General features: G+C 57.7%; 1 protein-coding gene across 1 annotated transcript in view; it reads right to left on the bottom strand.

The window, feature by feature from the left end:
- LOC105468256 (Wnt family member 3) overlaps positions 1–14,633 on the bottom strand; it is a 54,541-nt gene that overhangs the window by 6,480 nt on the left and 33,428 nt on the right. The window contains exons 2-3 of the mRNA XM_011718359.2: positions 4,696–4,937; positions 800–1,065 (exon numbers count right to left, since the gene is read on the bottom strand). Of these exons, the coding sequence (XP_011716661.1) occupies positions 800–1,065; positions 4,696–4,937 (508 nt within the window). The remainder of the gene's footprint in view (positions 1–799; positions 1,066–4,695; positions 4,938–14,633) is intronic.

Raw genomic sequence — 14,633 nt, 5'->3', positions numbered from 1 at the left:
CAAGACCTAAAGAATAGGACCATATTTCCCTCCCCCTTCACACCCCAAGCATGGGCAGACAGCACGTCCACTTCTCACAGCATATGAAATAGGAGTTGTTGCCTGGGCGCGGTGGTAATCCCAGCACTTTGGGAGGCTGAGGCGGGAGGATCACCTGAGGTCGGGAGTTCAAGACCAGCCTGGCCAACATGGCGAAACCCCATCTCTATCAAAAATACAAAAATTAGCTGGTGTGATGGCGGAGAATCGTTTGAACTCGGGAGGTGGAGGTCGCAGGGAGCTAAGATCGAGCCACTGCACTCCAGCCTGAGCGACAGAGCGAGACTCCGTCTCAAAAAATAAAAATAAAAAAGAAATAGGAGTTATCTCCATTTAACACATGGGGAAACTGAGGCTGGGAACTTAATGTGACTCACCCTAGATCATACAAACACAGTAAGGGAGTGGAGGCTGAATTCAGAGCCAGGTTCCCAGGACTTGACAGCCCTACACCGCGTGACAAGGTGCACAGGATGGGTGGGTGGTACCTGATCCCACGGGGTGGCCATGCTCCCAGGCCGACTCACCCGGGTGGGGTGGAGTCCAGGAACTGCCCAAAGAGGAAGGAGGGTAGACAGACGAAGTGGCTGTGGGGTGGGGAGGGGGCCAAGCCTGGCCAAGGGGAAAAGGAGTCCACGACCCACAGGGCTGCCAGAAGGGGTGGGGTGGGGGCCAGGCCAGCTCCGGAGGGGAAGGGCGGGGGGAGGGGTGGAGGAGAGGGGGGCTCCCTGCAGGGTTGGGGGAGGGCAGCCTGGCTCACCGTGCGGCCCGCCTCGTTGTTGTGCTTGTTCATGGCCGAGCGTGCGTCCGGCCTGTTCTCACGCGCGTCCGCGAACTCCCTGGACACTAACACCCCGAAGTCAGCGTCTTCGCTGCAGCCGCCCCACTTCCAGCCTTCGCCAGGCGGCCCTTTATGATGCGAGTCACAGCCGCAAATGGTGGAGGTGCCCTCGGCGCAGGAGCGGGTGACGGCGAAGGCCACGCCGGCCGAGGCGATGGCGTGCACGAAGGCCGACTCGCGGGTGGCTGCAGGGAGGCCGTGGGGAGGCAGCACTCAGGACCCGGCCTGGGAGCACCTGCCCTGCCTCCACCTCCCAGGCCAGGACGTTAGGGGAACGAGACCAGGAAGAGTTGAAGAGCTCACCAGCCTTGAGGCAAGACGGAGGCAGCTTCGCCACCCTCTTTGGCTGGTTTAGACCCAGTTGGGTATCCCCACTTCACAGATGAGCAAACTGAGGCCCCAGGCTGCTAACTGATTAGCCCAGGGCCTCAAATGCCACAGGGCAGAGCAGTGCCTGTTAGAAATAGGGGCCAACACCAAAGCTCTGGCAGGCTGCTGCCAAGATAAGGCAGCAACCTTAACAGAAGCCACTTCTGAGCTGGGCACACACCCCCTGCCCTCCACCTTCCCAAAGTCCAGAGACCACCCAGCACAGGCCTGAGCCCTCCCACGCCTGAGTGAGCTCCAGGTCTGTGAGGAGGGAGGCCTGGGAATCTACAGCCTAAACCTGCCCAGGCCCACCCCTTCCGCACCCGGATGCATAGGGGCGACCCCTCTCATTTTCTCGGTCTCTGTCGCCCTTTTTGTAAAATGGACACAGCTTCCCTCCGCCCCTAGAGCCTCTCACCAGGAGGGTAATGGCCCGTGCCTCAGTCTCCCCATCCCCATTCTCCTGCCCTCACGCCCAGACACGGCCAAGCCCCGCCCAGAAGGGTAGAGACACGGGGCAATTCCCCTGGTTCTATCCCAGGGTCCAGCGCAGGGCAAGGGGAGACTGTCAGGGGTGTGCTCCACCCTCCTCACAACGGTCATCATCTCTGCATGTGCTTCATTCACATAGAAAGTTTTACTCATCTTATAGATGTGGACATTGACGATCAGGGAGGCCAAGGCCTGCAAGACCTGCAGCCCAACCCTCTCTCTCCTCACGGCAGGACCCCGGAGCCGGAGGTGACCCGCCACCTGGCACAGGCTGCGAAACACCGGGCCGGCCTAGTCGGCAAAATTGGTCATAAATGTGACCAAATTTATTTAGAAGCCAGGCGCCCTCCTCCTCTCCTGGGCTGTGGGCCGAGTGCTGCAAGAAGGAAACCCGGGACCCCTCGTGGCTCCCGCGGCCGCTCTCCGCGGCCCCCACGCCCTCCTGCGCCACCTACAGAGGGGCCCGTCCCAGTTCCACCGACGGGAGGGCGGAGAGTGCGGAGCCGGTGCCGCCCGCGCCCCGCGCCTGCGCTGCGAAGGCCGACCTAGGGCTGCGGCAACGGGGCCCGAGGTCCCGAGTCCAATTGTGCTCCCGGCCCCGGGGTCCCCGCCGCGCCGCTCACTCGCCCCAATCCCAGCCGCCCCAGCCCTCGGGGCGCCCCGGGGAAGAGGGGCCGAGGGCATGAGCCCCTCGTTTCCGGTCGGCCCGCGGCGGCAGCGGCGCCCGGGCCCCGGGCCGCGCTGGGTTCCCAGCCCCGGGAACGCGGGGGCAGCGGGGGCGGGGCGGGGATTAGCCTGGGAGCGGCGCTGACAGCCCCGCTGTGCCTTCCCCGTCCGGCGGGGCCCGCTGGGCCGCTCAATCCGCCTTTGTTCGCGCGGTGTCACACCGCATTACCCGCATAATGCGGCCGCCGGGCCCGGGCCGCCGGGCCGGCCGCCACCGCGTAGCAACGGGCGGCTCCCGCGGCCGGGCCGCGCCCCCGGCCCCGGCGCCGGGCCGCGAAATCCCCATTGAAGCGGCGCCCCCCGCCCCCGCGCCGCGCCGAATGGCCAGAGGGCGTGTGAATGGCGCGGCGACCGCAGCGGGCGCGGGGCCCGGGCCGCGCGGTGGGGGGCGGCGCTCGGGCGCTTTTCAGGCCGCCCCGACCCCTCCGGCGCCCGCCCCCGCCCCGCCCCGCCCCGCCCCGCCCCGCCCCGCCCGGGGAAGCGCCTAAGGCCAGCCGCGCCGCCGCCGCGCCTCGCCCCTTCCGGCCGCCGACCCCGCCGCCCCCAGACTCGCGGAAGACGCGCGCCCCGGGCTGCCCGAGCCCCTGCTTCCCGGGTCTCAAAGCGGGGGGCAGAGATTAACCCTTGGCCGTCCACGCGGCTGGGGTGTACGGACTCGCTGGGGGCGGGGTGCAAACATGGAGCCGGAGCTGGGCGCGAACCTGGGTTCAAGGCCCGGGCTCTGGGCACCGACTGGGGCGCGTATGCGCTCGCGGCGTCTTCCGGGATGCTCTCCTCGCCGCCGCCAGCCAATTCCCAAACTCTCGGGCACGCATCGCCCCTCCCGCCGCAACCCAAACCTGTCCTCGGGCCCTCTAGGGACCGGGGCATGTGCCAGAACCTACGGCGGTGACTTAAAACGTTCAACGCGGAGTGAATGGGCAGCGCACCCAGACTCGCTTTCCCCTGGCTTTTGGCCGGAGACTGGAAGAGCGATCAGAGGTGACTCGCTTTTGGGGAGCGCGTCTAGACGCAAGGCTGTTTGATTCAGCGCTACCTGGCCCGAGGAGGGGCACCGGAAAGCGCTGAGACCAACACACCGACAAGATCGAGTTTGAAATGCAAACCGCCGCCACTTGGCCCCAATTAAGAGGCCAAATCTTTTATGTCAACACGGAATAATTAGTTTTGGTAATAGAAGCGTAAACAGAATCATCATCCATTGATTTGCTAATTACCCTCCTGTCCCATGACAATAGCCCGGACTTTGCCTGTAGGTGGGACAGACCCTGTGCACCTAAGGCACCGGTAAAAGGGAACTGCACTCTAAAATGGGGGTGGTCAGTTTCCCCCCACCCCACCCAGCACCCCACCCCTTCACCCGAACGTCAGATCCCTTTTCTTTCTGGCTGTACAGGCAGCTCCCATTCATTCCCTAGCTTCTAATAGGAGGGAGGGCTAGGCTCAGCAGTTTGGGTGGCAGAGCAACTCTGGCGGTGGCCAGCCCAGCCGGGATCGTTAAATTCCTGGACACTGCCGTTCCACAAAGAGCTGCCCATCTTCCACCCAGTCTGTGAGCCCCCAAGGCCCCTTCTTGGGAGCAGTTGTCCCACTTAGCCTCCCTCCCAGGGCCTCCAGGTTCAGTCAAATCACGTGGTTCCCTGTCCACTTGAGGTACAGCCAGTTAGGCTCCCAGGCGGCAAGATGGCTGGAAAGTTACCCAGAGGCCAGTGCACCCTCTAGCCCCACCATGATTCCTGGCCTATCCAGCTGACAGTGCATGAGGATGAACAGAAAGAGGGGCTCTTGGGGGCAACGCAATGCTATGACAGCACCAGGCAGCTTCCTCGGCTCCTGAGGACTTTCTAGATGGGAGGGACCTGGGGGTGGCAATGCTCTCAGTCCCACCCCAAAGCGGTATTTGCATAGCACTTAACACAGCACTGGGAAAATGTCACAAATGTCCACAGCAGGAGCCTGAGGCTCCCACTGTGCAAAAGCCAGGAAGGAAGTCTGTGGCCTTCTTGGTGTCAGCCCTCAAACCTCGGGATCCTGGAGCATCTCAAGGCGGCCCAGCCCCCAGCAGTGCCTGGGAAGGTGTGGCAGTTATGCAACCAGATTTATCACCCTCCCAGAGGGACCCTGGCTTCAGAGAAGAGGCACCCTTACTGGGGTGGAAGGGCATACAGTCCTGATCCCTCCCCCCACCCACCCCCTTACCCCCCTGCCCCTCAGCCCTGAGGCAGTACCTTTGTCGAGGACGGGCCCAAAGATGGCCAGGCTGTCATCTATGGTGGTGCAGTTCCAGCGGCGGCCCCGGAACTGGTGCTGGCACTCCTGGATGCCCAGCTTCACGCCCTCGGCCACGCTGGGCATGATCTCGATGTAATTGCGGCAGAAGCGCAGTTGCTTGGGGACCAGGCCTGGGATGGAGCCGCAGAGCAGGGGCTGTGAGCCCAGAGATGTGTACTGCTGGCCCAGGGCCAGGGACCTGCAGGCAGACAGAGGGTAGTGACACTGCGGGCACAAAGCACAGAGCCCATCCTGGGCTCCATGGACGCTTTGTGAACCCCCCGGCGTAGGTGGAGAGGCAGAGGGCCTGTGCCCTGGCACCTGAATGTGCTACCTTTGACCTCAGGAGCGTGCCACCCCTCAAAGTGCAGAGCTCTGACCCAGGCAAGTCAGCCCTCTGGCTGTATCCAGCTTGCAGGGGATGGGACCAGCAGAAACCGCTTGTGGGGGCCCTTGGGGGCAATGCAAAGCCATGAAAAGAGGTTTGGACTAGAAAGATGGTATTTGGGGCCCAGATCCAGTCCTTTCCAGGTTCTGGGTCCAGCTTCGCTTATGGGCATTGAAGAGATCAGGCTGGGCAATTTCTAAGGCAGTCCAGGATACTGGGGCCACATGGACACTTCCAGTGACTCATGGGACACGCACGTGTGCGTGAGCGCGCGCACACACACACACCCCACCATTGGCAATACCCTCAGCCTCTTCCCCACGATGCTGCCAGCCCAGCCCAGAGCCTCCCAGTGTCTGCCCAAGGAATCGCTGGCTTGCATCAAGCCCTTTGTCTACCAGGGCCTCCATGACCATCTTTCCAGTTCCCTAAAAGTTTCTAGAGCTCCACCTCTTTTCTCATGAGAGACTGGAGCTTGGCTTTGTTTCAAAACAAGTTTAGCACCAAGTCAGAAGGGAGATCTCAGATCTCACTGCCCACACCCAACACCAGGTGACTGGTCAATTCACTCCATTCCTCTGCCCCTCAATTTTCAATCAATATTCCATCAACTCTCTCAGGTTTTATAAAGAGTCAGCGACAGAAAGAATGACCTTATGGGGTGGGGTAGAAGAGTTTAAAATACTAGAAAACCAAGGTTGGAATTGATACTTTTCCGTTCCCTCCCTTCAGCACAGGAACAGCAGAAATGACATTTTGTGGGAGAACCTGAGAAAATGACCCGTGAGTGTCAGTGGCCTTTAAGGACAATTGCAATCTGCTGTATGACCAGGGGCAGTGTGAGCTGGAAGAAGGAGCCCATCTCCTCTCCCAGTGTGTCCAGCACTGACCAAGGCTTTGGTCCAGCATTGGCCTAAGTCAAGTTTCCCACAAAAAGTGATGAGCAAAAGCCTCGGAAAGAGGGGCCGGGAGGAGACCCCATGGAGCAGGGTCCAGCTTTTCTGTGTACTTTTTAGTACACAAAAGCTTGTGGGCTAGAGGCAGGGCCGAGTCAAACATCTGCCATTTAGCAACTGTTACTGCTTGCCAGGCACTTTATATGCAAGATTTCTGATCAATTCCCGAACGTGAAGAGCATCACTATCTCCTGGATGAGGAAACTGAGGTTTAGAGAGTACATTTGCTTGCTTAAGGCTTTTTGGTACCCTGCCCTGTCTGCAGGGCTGCAAATGTCCCCATTGAGCCTCCCTCCGGGCTCAGGCTGCCCCTCCCGTCCTCTTGAGCAGCATGTCCAGCCCAGCCCTGCTGTGCCAGCTGCCCCCACAGCCCTGCAATCACTGGAGGAGAAACTGAGGGAGGGTTCAGTGCAGACGACTCGGCCTTGCACCATCCTAGATGGGCGGCTCAGGAGCAAGATACAGGGAAGAAGCCCGGACTGTCCCCGCTCCTTCCTCTGGTGTTTGGGACCCAAAGCCCTGTGCAGGACCGCTGCAGCGAGGAGCTGAGGCAGGAGTGAGAGGCACTCAGAGACCCTTCCTCTGCCCTCCTCCTCCCCTTCCCGTTGCCTTTCTGCCTCCTCCTTCCTCCCCCTCTCCCAGCCCTTGCTTTATACCTTCTGCAGGCCTGGGCACCCTCAAGCTAAACTGGAAGCTGAGCCCTGGTCCAACAGCAGAACCCACAGGAGGAGCCCTAAGGGAGCACTAAGCCCATCATACAGATGAAAAACAGAGGCCGACCAGGCCAGGTGGCTCACGCCTGTAATCCCAGCTACCCAGGAGGCTGAGGCAGGAGAATCGCTTGAACCTGGGAGGTGGAGGTTTCCGTGAGCCAAGATCACGCCACTGCACTCCAGCTTGGGTGACAGAGGAGACTTCATCTCAAAAAAAAAAAAAAAAAAAGAAATAAAGAAAAAGAAAGCCGGGCGCGGTGGCTCACGCCTGTAATCCCAGCACTTTGGGAGGCGGAGGCGGGTGGATCACCTGAGGTCGGGAGTTCGAGACCAGCCTGACCAACATGGAGAAACCCCGTCTCTACTAAAAATACAAAATTGGCCAGGCATGGTGGCACATGCCTATAATCCCAGCTACTAGGGAGGCTGAGGCAGGAGAATTGCTTGAACCTGGGAGGTGGAGGCTGCGGTGAGCTGTGATCGTGCCATTGCACTCCAGCCTGGGCAAACAAGAGTGAAACTCCATCTAAAAAAAAAAAAGAAAAAAGAAAAAGCACAGAGCACAGACCGTCAAAGAGGAGCAACTTGTGCAAGGCCACACAGCCATATCCACAGAGCCAGGCTGGCTGGCTCAGGGGACTGAGGAGTCAGGGGGCCCACGCTGGCAAGGCGGCTCCTCACCCACCTCTCCAAGGGCCTCCCTGCTTCCTCCCAGGTGGGTCTTCACAGCCCAGCAGAGCACCTGAGCTCTGGCACACTGCCTGGCATGGCTTGATTGGCCACAAAGGCCAGAGTGCTCCCCAGACATCTCCAGGAAGGAGATGCCACTGAGCCCTTCCTGCTGTGCAGACGCAGTCTCTCCTCTGCCCCACGGGGATTTCCCTCTGTCCCCGCAGTTACATGGACACTGGCAATACTAATGACAACTATTTATGTAGTACCTGCTCTGTGCCAACACTTCAAATACATGATCTCACTGAATCCTCACAGCAACTCTGAGAGGTCAGCATTGTCATCCCCGTTTTACAGATGAGGAAACAGGCATGGAGAAGTTGGGTGACTTATGCAAGGAAGTGGCTGAGCCAGAATTCAAGCCCTGGATTTGTCTGACTCCCAGTGTGATGTCCTCTGAGAACAATTCCTGAGCCTCAGACATGATGAGCTGTTTTCCCTCTTTCCACCAAACCCTGTCTCCTTGCTGTTGCCCAGGTCCCACCAACTGTGGACCTGGGAGCCATGGTGCCAGGGTCCCATCCAGTTCTACCACTTCCTAGCTGCTGATCTCAGCAATTTTCTTAACTTCTCTATACCTCAGTTTCTTTATCAGTAAAATAGACACGACAGGAGGAATAAGTGACACAATCCAGTGTGTGGCAAGTGGGAGGCCCTTGCTAGATGGTTGTTGCTATGGTTACGGTGTGTTTGGAGCTGTCCCCAGCACTTTGTTCCCTGCCTTGTCACCAACCTCATTTCTTCCATCCTTGCATCCCTGACTTGGTAGAACACATCAGAAATCTCAGCCCCTTCCCATCCAACACTGAGAAGGATGCCTGGATCAGACCTCAGTCCTCACAGGGGTGGCAGAACAAAGACAGTTGTGATCTGGCTGAGGGTTCAAGGTCACTCAAAGAGTGCAGGCAAAAGGACATTTTCAGGATGCTCCATTCAAAGGCTTCAGTTCAGATGGGGACATCCTGCGAGTAATTAGCAAGGCCTCTGGCAATGGGGCTTAGCTCCTGGGCCAGTGTCGGAGACTAATGAGGCAGTGGCCATGGGATTGATTTCTGCAGGATGGCTGCCCTCCCCCGAACATGCCCGGCCACCCCCACCCTGAGCCTCCTGCCCCCACACTGCTGAAATTCCACCATTGCGGACACATTACTTTAACTCGCCACTCCTATTCTCCATTATTGAAGTACACGTTCCACTGAGGGAGGCGGCACAGTGAGTCTCATGCTCCTGGATTCTTTGTGCCAAAGTGCGCGTGGCTTTGACGGATTTGCCTAGCCAGCTGAACAACTCCAGCGGGGCTGTTTCACACTTCCACACCTTTGCACACGCTGAGCCCTCGGCTCAGAGCACCTCTCCGCTGCCAGGCCCCCAGGAAATATCCTGCCCTTCCTTCGAAACCTGATTCCTAGGTCGCCACCATTCTAAAGGCTTCTGTGAGCTCCCAGACAGAAGTCACCTCTCCTCCGCCTGAGTCTTTCCTATACCTAATTCAAACCTTCTTATCCCAAAGTGCTGAACTGATTTGTTTCCAATTCCATCTGGCTGTGCCGGTCTCCGTGTCCAAGAAGAGAGGTAGTATGTTCTCCACTTATTCCCCAATCCCTCCCCCATCACACACACACACACACACACACACACACACACACACACACACACACACACACACACACACACCCCAGCCCACTCCGCCTTCCAAAGGGCCGGGCACATGCTAGGTATTCGCTGATTCTGGAGGAAAGGAATGAAGAACTCTTCCAAAGGACCAGCCTGATGCCCCTCACTCGCCAGACCTCCCGGCATCCGGAGCTTCCACCTACACACAGGACAAGACTCCTTGGTTCCGCTGAGGAAGTTCCTACGTTTAGGATCTAAAATGATGGCCAGGCTCCCAAGGGGGATAGAGACCTGCCTGGCACTGGCAGCTGGTGAGGGGGAGGGCGGAGGACCCTGCCAGGCCTTCGCAGCTGGGTCAGGGGCTATTTATACCCAACTCCTGGCCTGGTCCTTCCCTTCCCTAGGGCCCTGCCACCCTCCTCCTGAAGCTGGCTCATCCTCCACTCTGACCACCCACTGCCCAGCTGGGCTGAGGACAGACACGGGCAGCCAGGCGGATGGGCTGGGGTGCACTGCACAACAGGCTGCCTGTGGAAACTTTGGTACTGACCCCTTGGAGTGAAATATTCCTCTCCAAATAAGCCAGACCTAAACCTCGTGCGTGGCCTCATCCAACTCCCACCCCCTACCCCAGTTCTGTGCCTCTACCCTGAGGATGCCTGCTGTGGCCAGAGGGCTGCAGGGGGCCTGCATGGTGAGCACAAGGCAGAGAGGACATTTTTTTTTCTATTTTTGAGACAGAGTCTTGCTCTGTTGCCCAGGCTGGAGTGCAAAAGCGTGATCTAGGCTCACTGCAACCTCCACCTCCTGAGTTCAAGTGATTCTCCTGCCTCAGCCTCTCAAGTAGCTGGAATAAGAGGCATGTGCCACCACGCCTGGCTAATTTTTGTATTTTCAGTAGATTTTTGCAATATTGGCCAGGCTGGTCTCAAACTCCTGACCAAGTGATCCACCTGCCTCTGCCTCCCAAAGTGCTGGGATTACAGGTGTGAGCACCGCGCCCGGCCATAGAGAGCATTTCTAATCAGTGAATTCAGGTCAGCCTGGATCCTGCATTGACTTACGCACCTAACATATGGTGAGACACCTAAAGGCACCCTGTGCAGGGCATCCCGCATGGTCTGACACTGGGATTGCTGGCCTCAGATGCTGCCATCCACCCAGCGACGGCCAATCCCCTGCTGATGGGGGTCCGGCTGCTGCCAGGAACCCCCACTGTGCTGCCAGCGCCCACTCCCCTGAGTGATCTATTAGGGTATGCAGCCCTGCACCCATCCAGGTGGCCTCCCAGATGGAATCACACACAATCTCCCTCCTCTACCCTACATACAGAACATATGAAAAGGAGCCCTGTCCCTCAAAAAGTTAAACAGAGAATCACCCTATAATCCGGCAATGCCATACCTGGTATATGCCCAAAAGGGTTGAAAATGAGGACTCCAACAGACACCTGTACACCAGTGTTCACAGCAGTGCTACTCACAGCAGCCAAAAGGTAGAAACAATCCAAGAGTCCTCAGCAGACGAATGGATAAACAACAGGTGGCCCATCCATACAACGGGACCTTATTCAGCCAGAAAAAGGAAGGAAGCGGGTGTGGTAGTGGTAATCCCAGCACTCTGGGAGGTCGAGGTGGGTGGATCACCTGAGGTCAGGAGTTCAAGACCAGCCTGGACAACATGATGAAACCCCATCTCTACTAAAAATACAAAAATTAGCTGGGCCTGGTGGCGCATGCCTGTAATCCCAGCTACTCAGGAGGCTGAGACAGAATTGCTGGAACCTGGGAGGCAGAGGTTACAGTGAGCCAATTGCGCCACTGCTCTCTAGCCTGGGCAACAGAGCAAGACTCTGTCCCCCCGCCCCAAAAAAAAGGAATGAAATTCTGATGCTTCTGATGCAAGCTGCAATGTAGAGGAAACTTGAAAACAAGCTAAGTGACAGCAGCCACACACAGAAGGACAAATGCTATATGATTTCACTTACATGAGGTTCTAGATAAAGACACTCCAGCTTGGGCAACAACAAAAAAAAAAAAAAAAAAAAAAAGGAATGAAATTCTGATGCAAGCTACAACGTAGAAGAATCTTGAAAACAAGCTAAGCGACAGCAGCCAGACACAGATGGACAAACACTGTATTATTCCACTTACATGAGGTGTCTAGGTAAATTCATAGGGACAGAAAGTAAAACAGAGGTTGCCAGGGGCTCTGGAAGGGAGAGAGTGGGAAGTTACTGCTTAATAAGTACAGTGTTGGGGTGATGAAAACAGACGGTGGTGATGGCCGCACAGCATTGGAATGTACTTAATGCCACTGAATAGTACACTTTAAAATAGTTAAATAGCAAAATGTAAAAAAATAAAAGGAGGGGAGGTGTTTGCATCCCCAACCTCCAACTCCCCGCCTACAGCCCCTCTGCAGGATGAAATTCCAGAGCCCCGGGTCTAGTCTAATTCCCTCTTCCTCTGTATGGGAAGATTGAGACCCAGAGAGGGTTTGTCATTTTCCGGGGTCACACAGCTGGCTGCCCGGGAGGTGGGAGGAGAACCCAGGGCTCACGATTCTTTTACCCACCAGGCTCCTAACCTGGGGGTGATGAATGCACATTCTCAGAGGCTTCTCTGGGGCTGGGCACAAAAGGGACCCACCTGGCTCCACGTGGGTGGGGCTGTAGAAGGTGGACCCAGGGGCTGCGGCCCAGGGAAAGGCTCCCCTCCTCCCTCTGGTCTCAGGATGCCCTCCAGGGCCAAGCCTCCCCTAGTCATGCCTTCTTTGCAGAAGCGGGCCCTTTGCCCTCACCTTTCTCCATGCGGAAACCTAACCATCTCTGCCGGCCTCAAAGGGGAGGCATCTGAAGACTCTGGTCTGAAGATCTAGTGTCTCTTAAAACGACTGACATGGCTGCTGAGAGTGAGAGGAGGAGGGAAGGTGAGGAGAGGGAGTCAGAAACTACCTCTCCTGTGGTCATTTTTCTCTCCCTGCAGTGGGGGCTACAGTGCTCCTGTCAACCCCACAACAGCCCAGGGCCAGGTGCTCCACCTGCTGGCTCCTGGGCAGTACTGGAAAAAGGCCCAACCTGTTCCTGGGCCCAGAGGGGCTCCACCCTCCACGGAAACTTCTAGAAGGGAAAGGAAAGGTTTGAGGAAAGAGTAGGAAGTAAGGAACCAAGCGTTGGCTTTGGAACTCAGGCCACTACCTTTCCACTTAGGTCAAGAAGCCGTTCAGGATTGGCAGATGTCAGGACAGGGAGCCCAGCCAGTTCAGGGGCACGTGTGCATGCCATGGGGCTGGGCCTGGTGGGCTCTGACACACCCACCTCCTGGAGCTTCCAAGAAGCTTACACCCATAGTGACGAGGCAATCACTGCTGAGGAGGAGGCAGGCCACAGGCCTGGACTGGAGGCGCTCACCTGGCTGCTTGGCAGGGGGCTTGTGACAAAGCCAGAGAAACCTAGCTCAGGATTCCAGCTGCCACTGTTCCTTGCCCTCCTGGAACACAAGTGCACCCTGCGGGTACTGAGCACAGGTCTGGACCTTGTCAACATTTCAGTACAGGGCCAAGGGTAGGGGGTTTCCTCTGAGCCCAAAGGGGCTCAGGTGGGGCTGTGTCCTGTGGCTCTGGGAGAGTGCCGAGGTGCCTCAGGGGGTGCCTTTCATCGAAGAAGTGGCAGATGTCTCCGGGCCTTGCCATTAGGGGCTAGTTCATTCTCTCAACAGGGGGCAGGGGCCCTCTGGCTCGCCTGCATCTCCAGCAGGGGTGGGAGCACCCTTGCCTATGTCTAGGACAGGAAGGGAAGGGTGAGGGTGGAGTGGGTGCAGGCCCTGAGCTGGGACCCATGATCTTGAAATGAAACCTTGAAGGAGCAGCTGCCCGGGCTCTAAGCCCAGTGGGCTCCTGTCTTGATTTAGCCCCAGCTGTCAAGACTGGGGCCTGGTGATTTGTGGAGTCAGAGGAAGTGCCTGTCCTTCAGAGAGCAGCTTAAAGCCTGGCTTTGGTAAACAAAGTCATTCACCGCCTATTCACTCAACACACATGAACTGAGTGATGACTCTCAGCCTGGCAGAGTTCCAGGTCTGGGAACATGGAGATGAATGAATCCACACCTGAGGAGCACCCAGCCCAGGAGGCTGCTGTCAGTAACAGACCAACAAGCATTTCTTGAGCACCTACTAGGTCTGGGCACTTAACTGAGTGAGACATGGTCCCAAGGCACTTGTAACTTTCAGCTCCAGTAACCTCTGGGCCAGAGGGTGCATGGTCAGGGCGAGTGATCTCCAGGAACGGGGGCAAGTGGGTCCTCACTACCTCTGGAGGGCTCCGTGTGGAACAGTGACTGAGCTGGAGAAGGATGGCTAGGGGCGCTCAGGTGGTGCCAGGTGGCAAGGGGACAGCTCCAGACAAGGGGGCATGTCCCCCCATGCCAGGGTCTAGGAGCCACACAGAGGAGCAGAGGAAGGGAAGCAGCTAGAGAGGGGCCCTGAGTGCCAGGCATTATCGGACAAACTAGCACCTTCCTTAGCTGGGCTTTGGAATATTGTCCTGTCAGTCATGTGCAAAACGAGACAAGAGGTGGGTGCTGGGAAAGCGGCTGGGAAGCGGGGTTGCGTGGATGCTAAGGAGACTCTGGGGCCTGGGGATCCAATGCAACCTCCCAGGGCCCAGCTCTCATTGTGCAACTGGGCCAAGACCCATGCGCCTAGGTCACCGGGGTCTGTGGCAGGGGATGGGCCCCCTGGCCAGCTCAGGACAGTGGCTTCAGGAACAGACAGGAAGCTGTGAATAAGGACTAGCAGCCATTTGATCCCATGAGAAACAGGAGGAAGGAGGAAAGTATGGCCAAGGTTTTGAGCCAGGATGACCAGGAAGATGGAGATGGTGTCCGCCAGGATGGGAAGGTAAGAAGCAAAGCAGCTTTGGGAACAAGACGAGGAAGTGTGTGGGGAAGAGAGACTTCCAGGCACCACATAGAGACAGAGCTGGGCCCAAGAGGGAAACAGAAGCTAGAAATCCATCTGGGGATGCTTGTCTAGGAGCTAAAAGTTGACTTATACTTTAGGCCCGATCTTGGCTGTGGGCACACGGGTGGGGAGACACTGAGCCTCACGGTGGGGGCAGTGATGCCATATGCCAAGGGGTGGGGTCACCAGGGAGGGGCTAGGGGCCGAGGTGCACCGTGAGTGCAGCAAGAACAGAAAGGTGAGGTCTGGGGGTGACTCTGAGTGGAAAGGGATATCCCAGGCAGTGATCCACACCACAGGAGAAAAACCCACGCACGTGGAGAAAAGATAACCAAGTAAAAAGCTATTCCTTCCCCTCAGGCAGGAGCCCCTGAGGACAGGCCCCAGGAGCCTGGGAAACACACTAGCCCTGCTGGCCAAATGACCACTTCTACATTCTGTGAGCGACTTTAGCAACTCGCTTCTAAAGGTTCCCTTTCAGGACCACGAGGGGCCATTCGAGGAGGTGGCACAGCTCCGCTGCCAGGGACC

This window comes from Macaca nemestrina, chromosome 17 (genome assembly GCF_043159975.1).
Source record: "Macaca nemestrina isolate mMacNem1 chromosome 17, mMacNem.hap1, whole genome shotgun sequence".
NCBI classification, from domain to species: Eukaryota; Metazoa; Chordata; class Mammalia; order Primates; family Cercopithecidae; genus Macaca; species Macaca nemestrina.
Note: the sequence above shows the minus strand (reverse complement) of the source record. Positions and strands in the feature narration are given on the sequence as shown.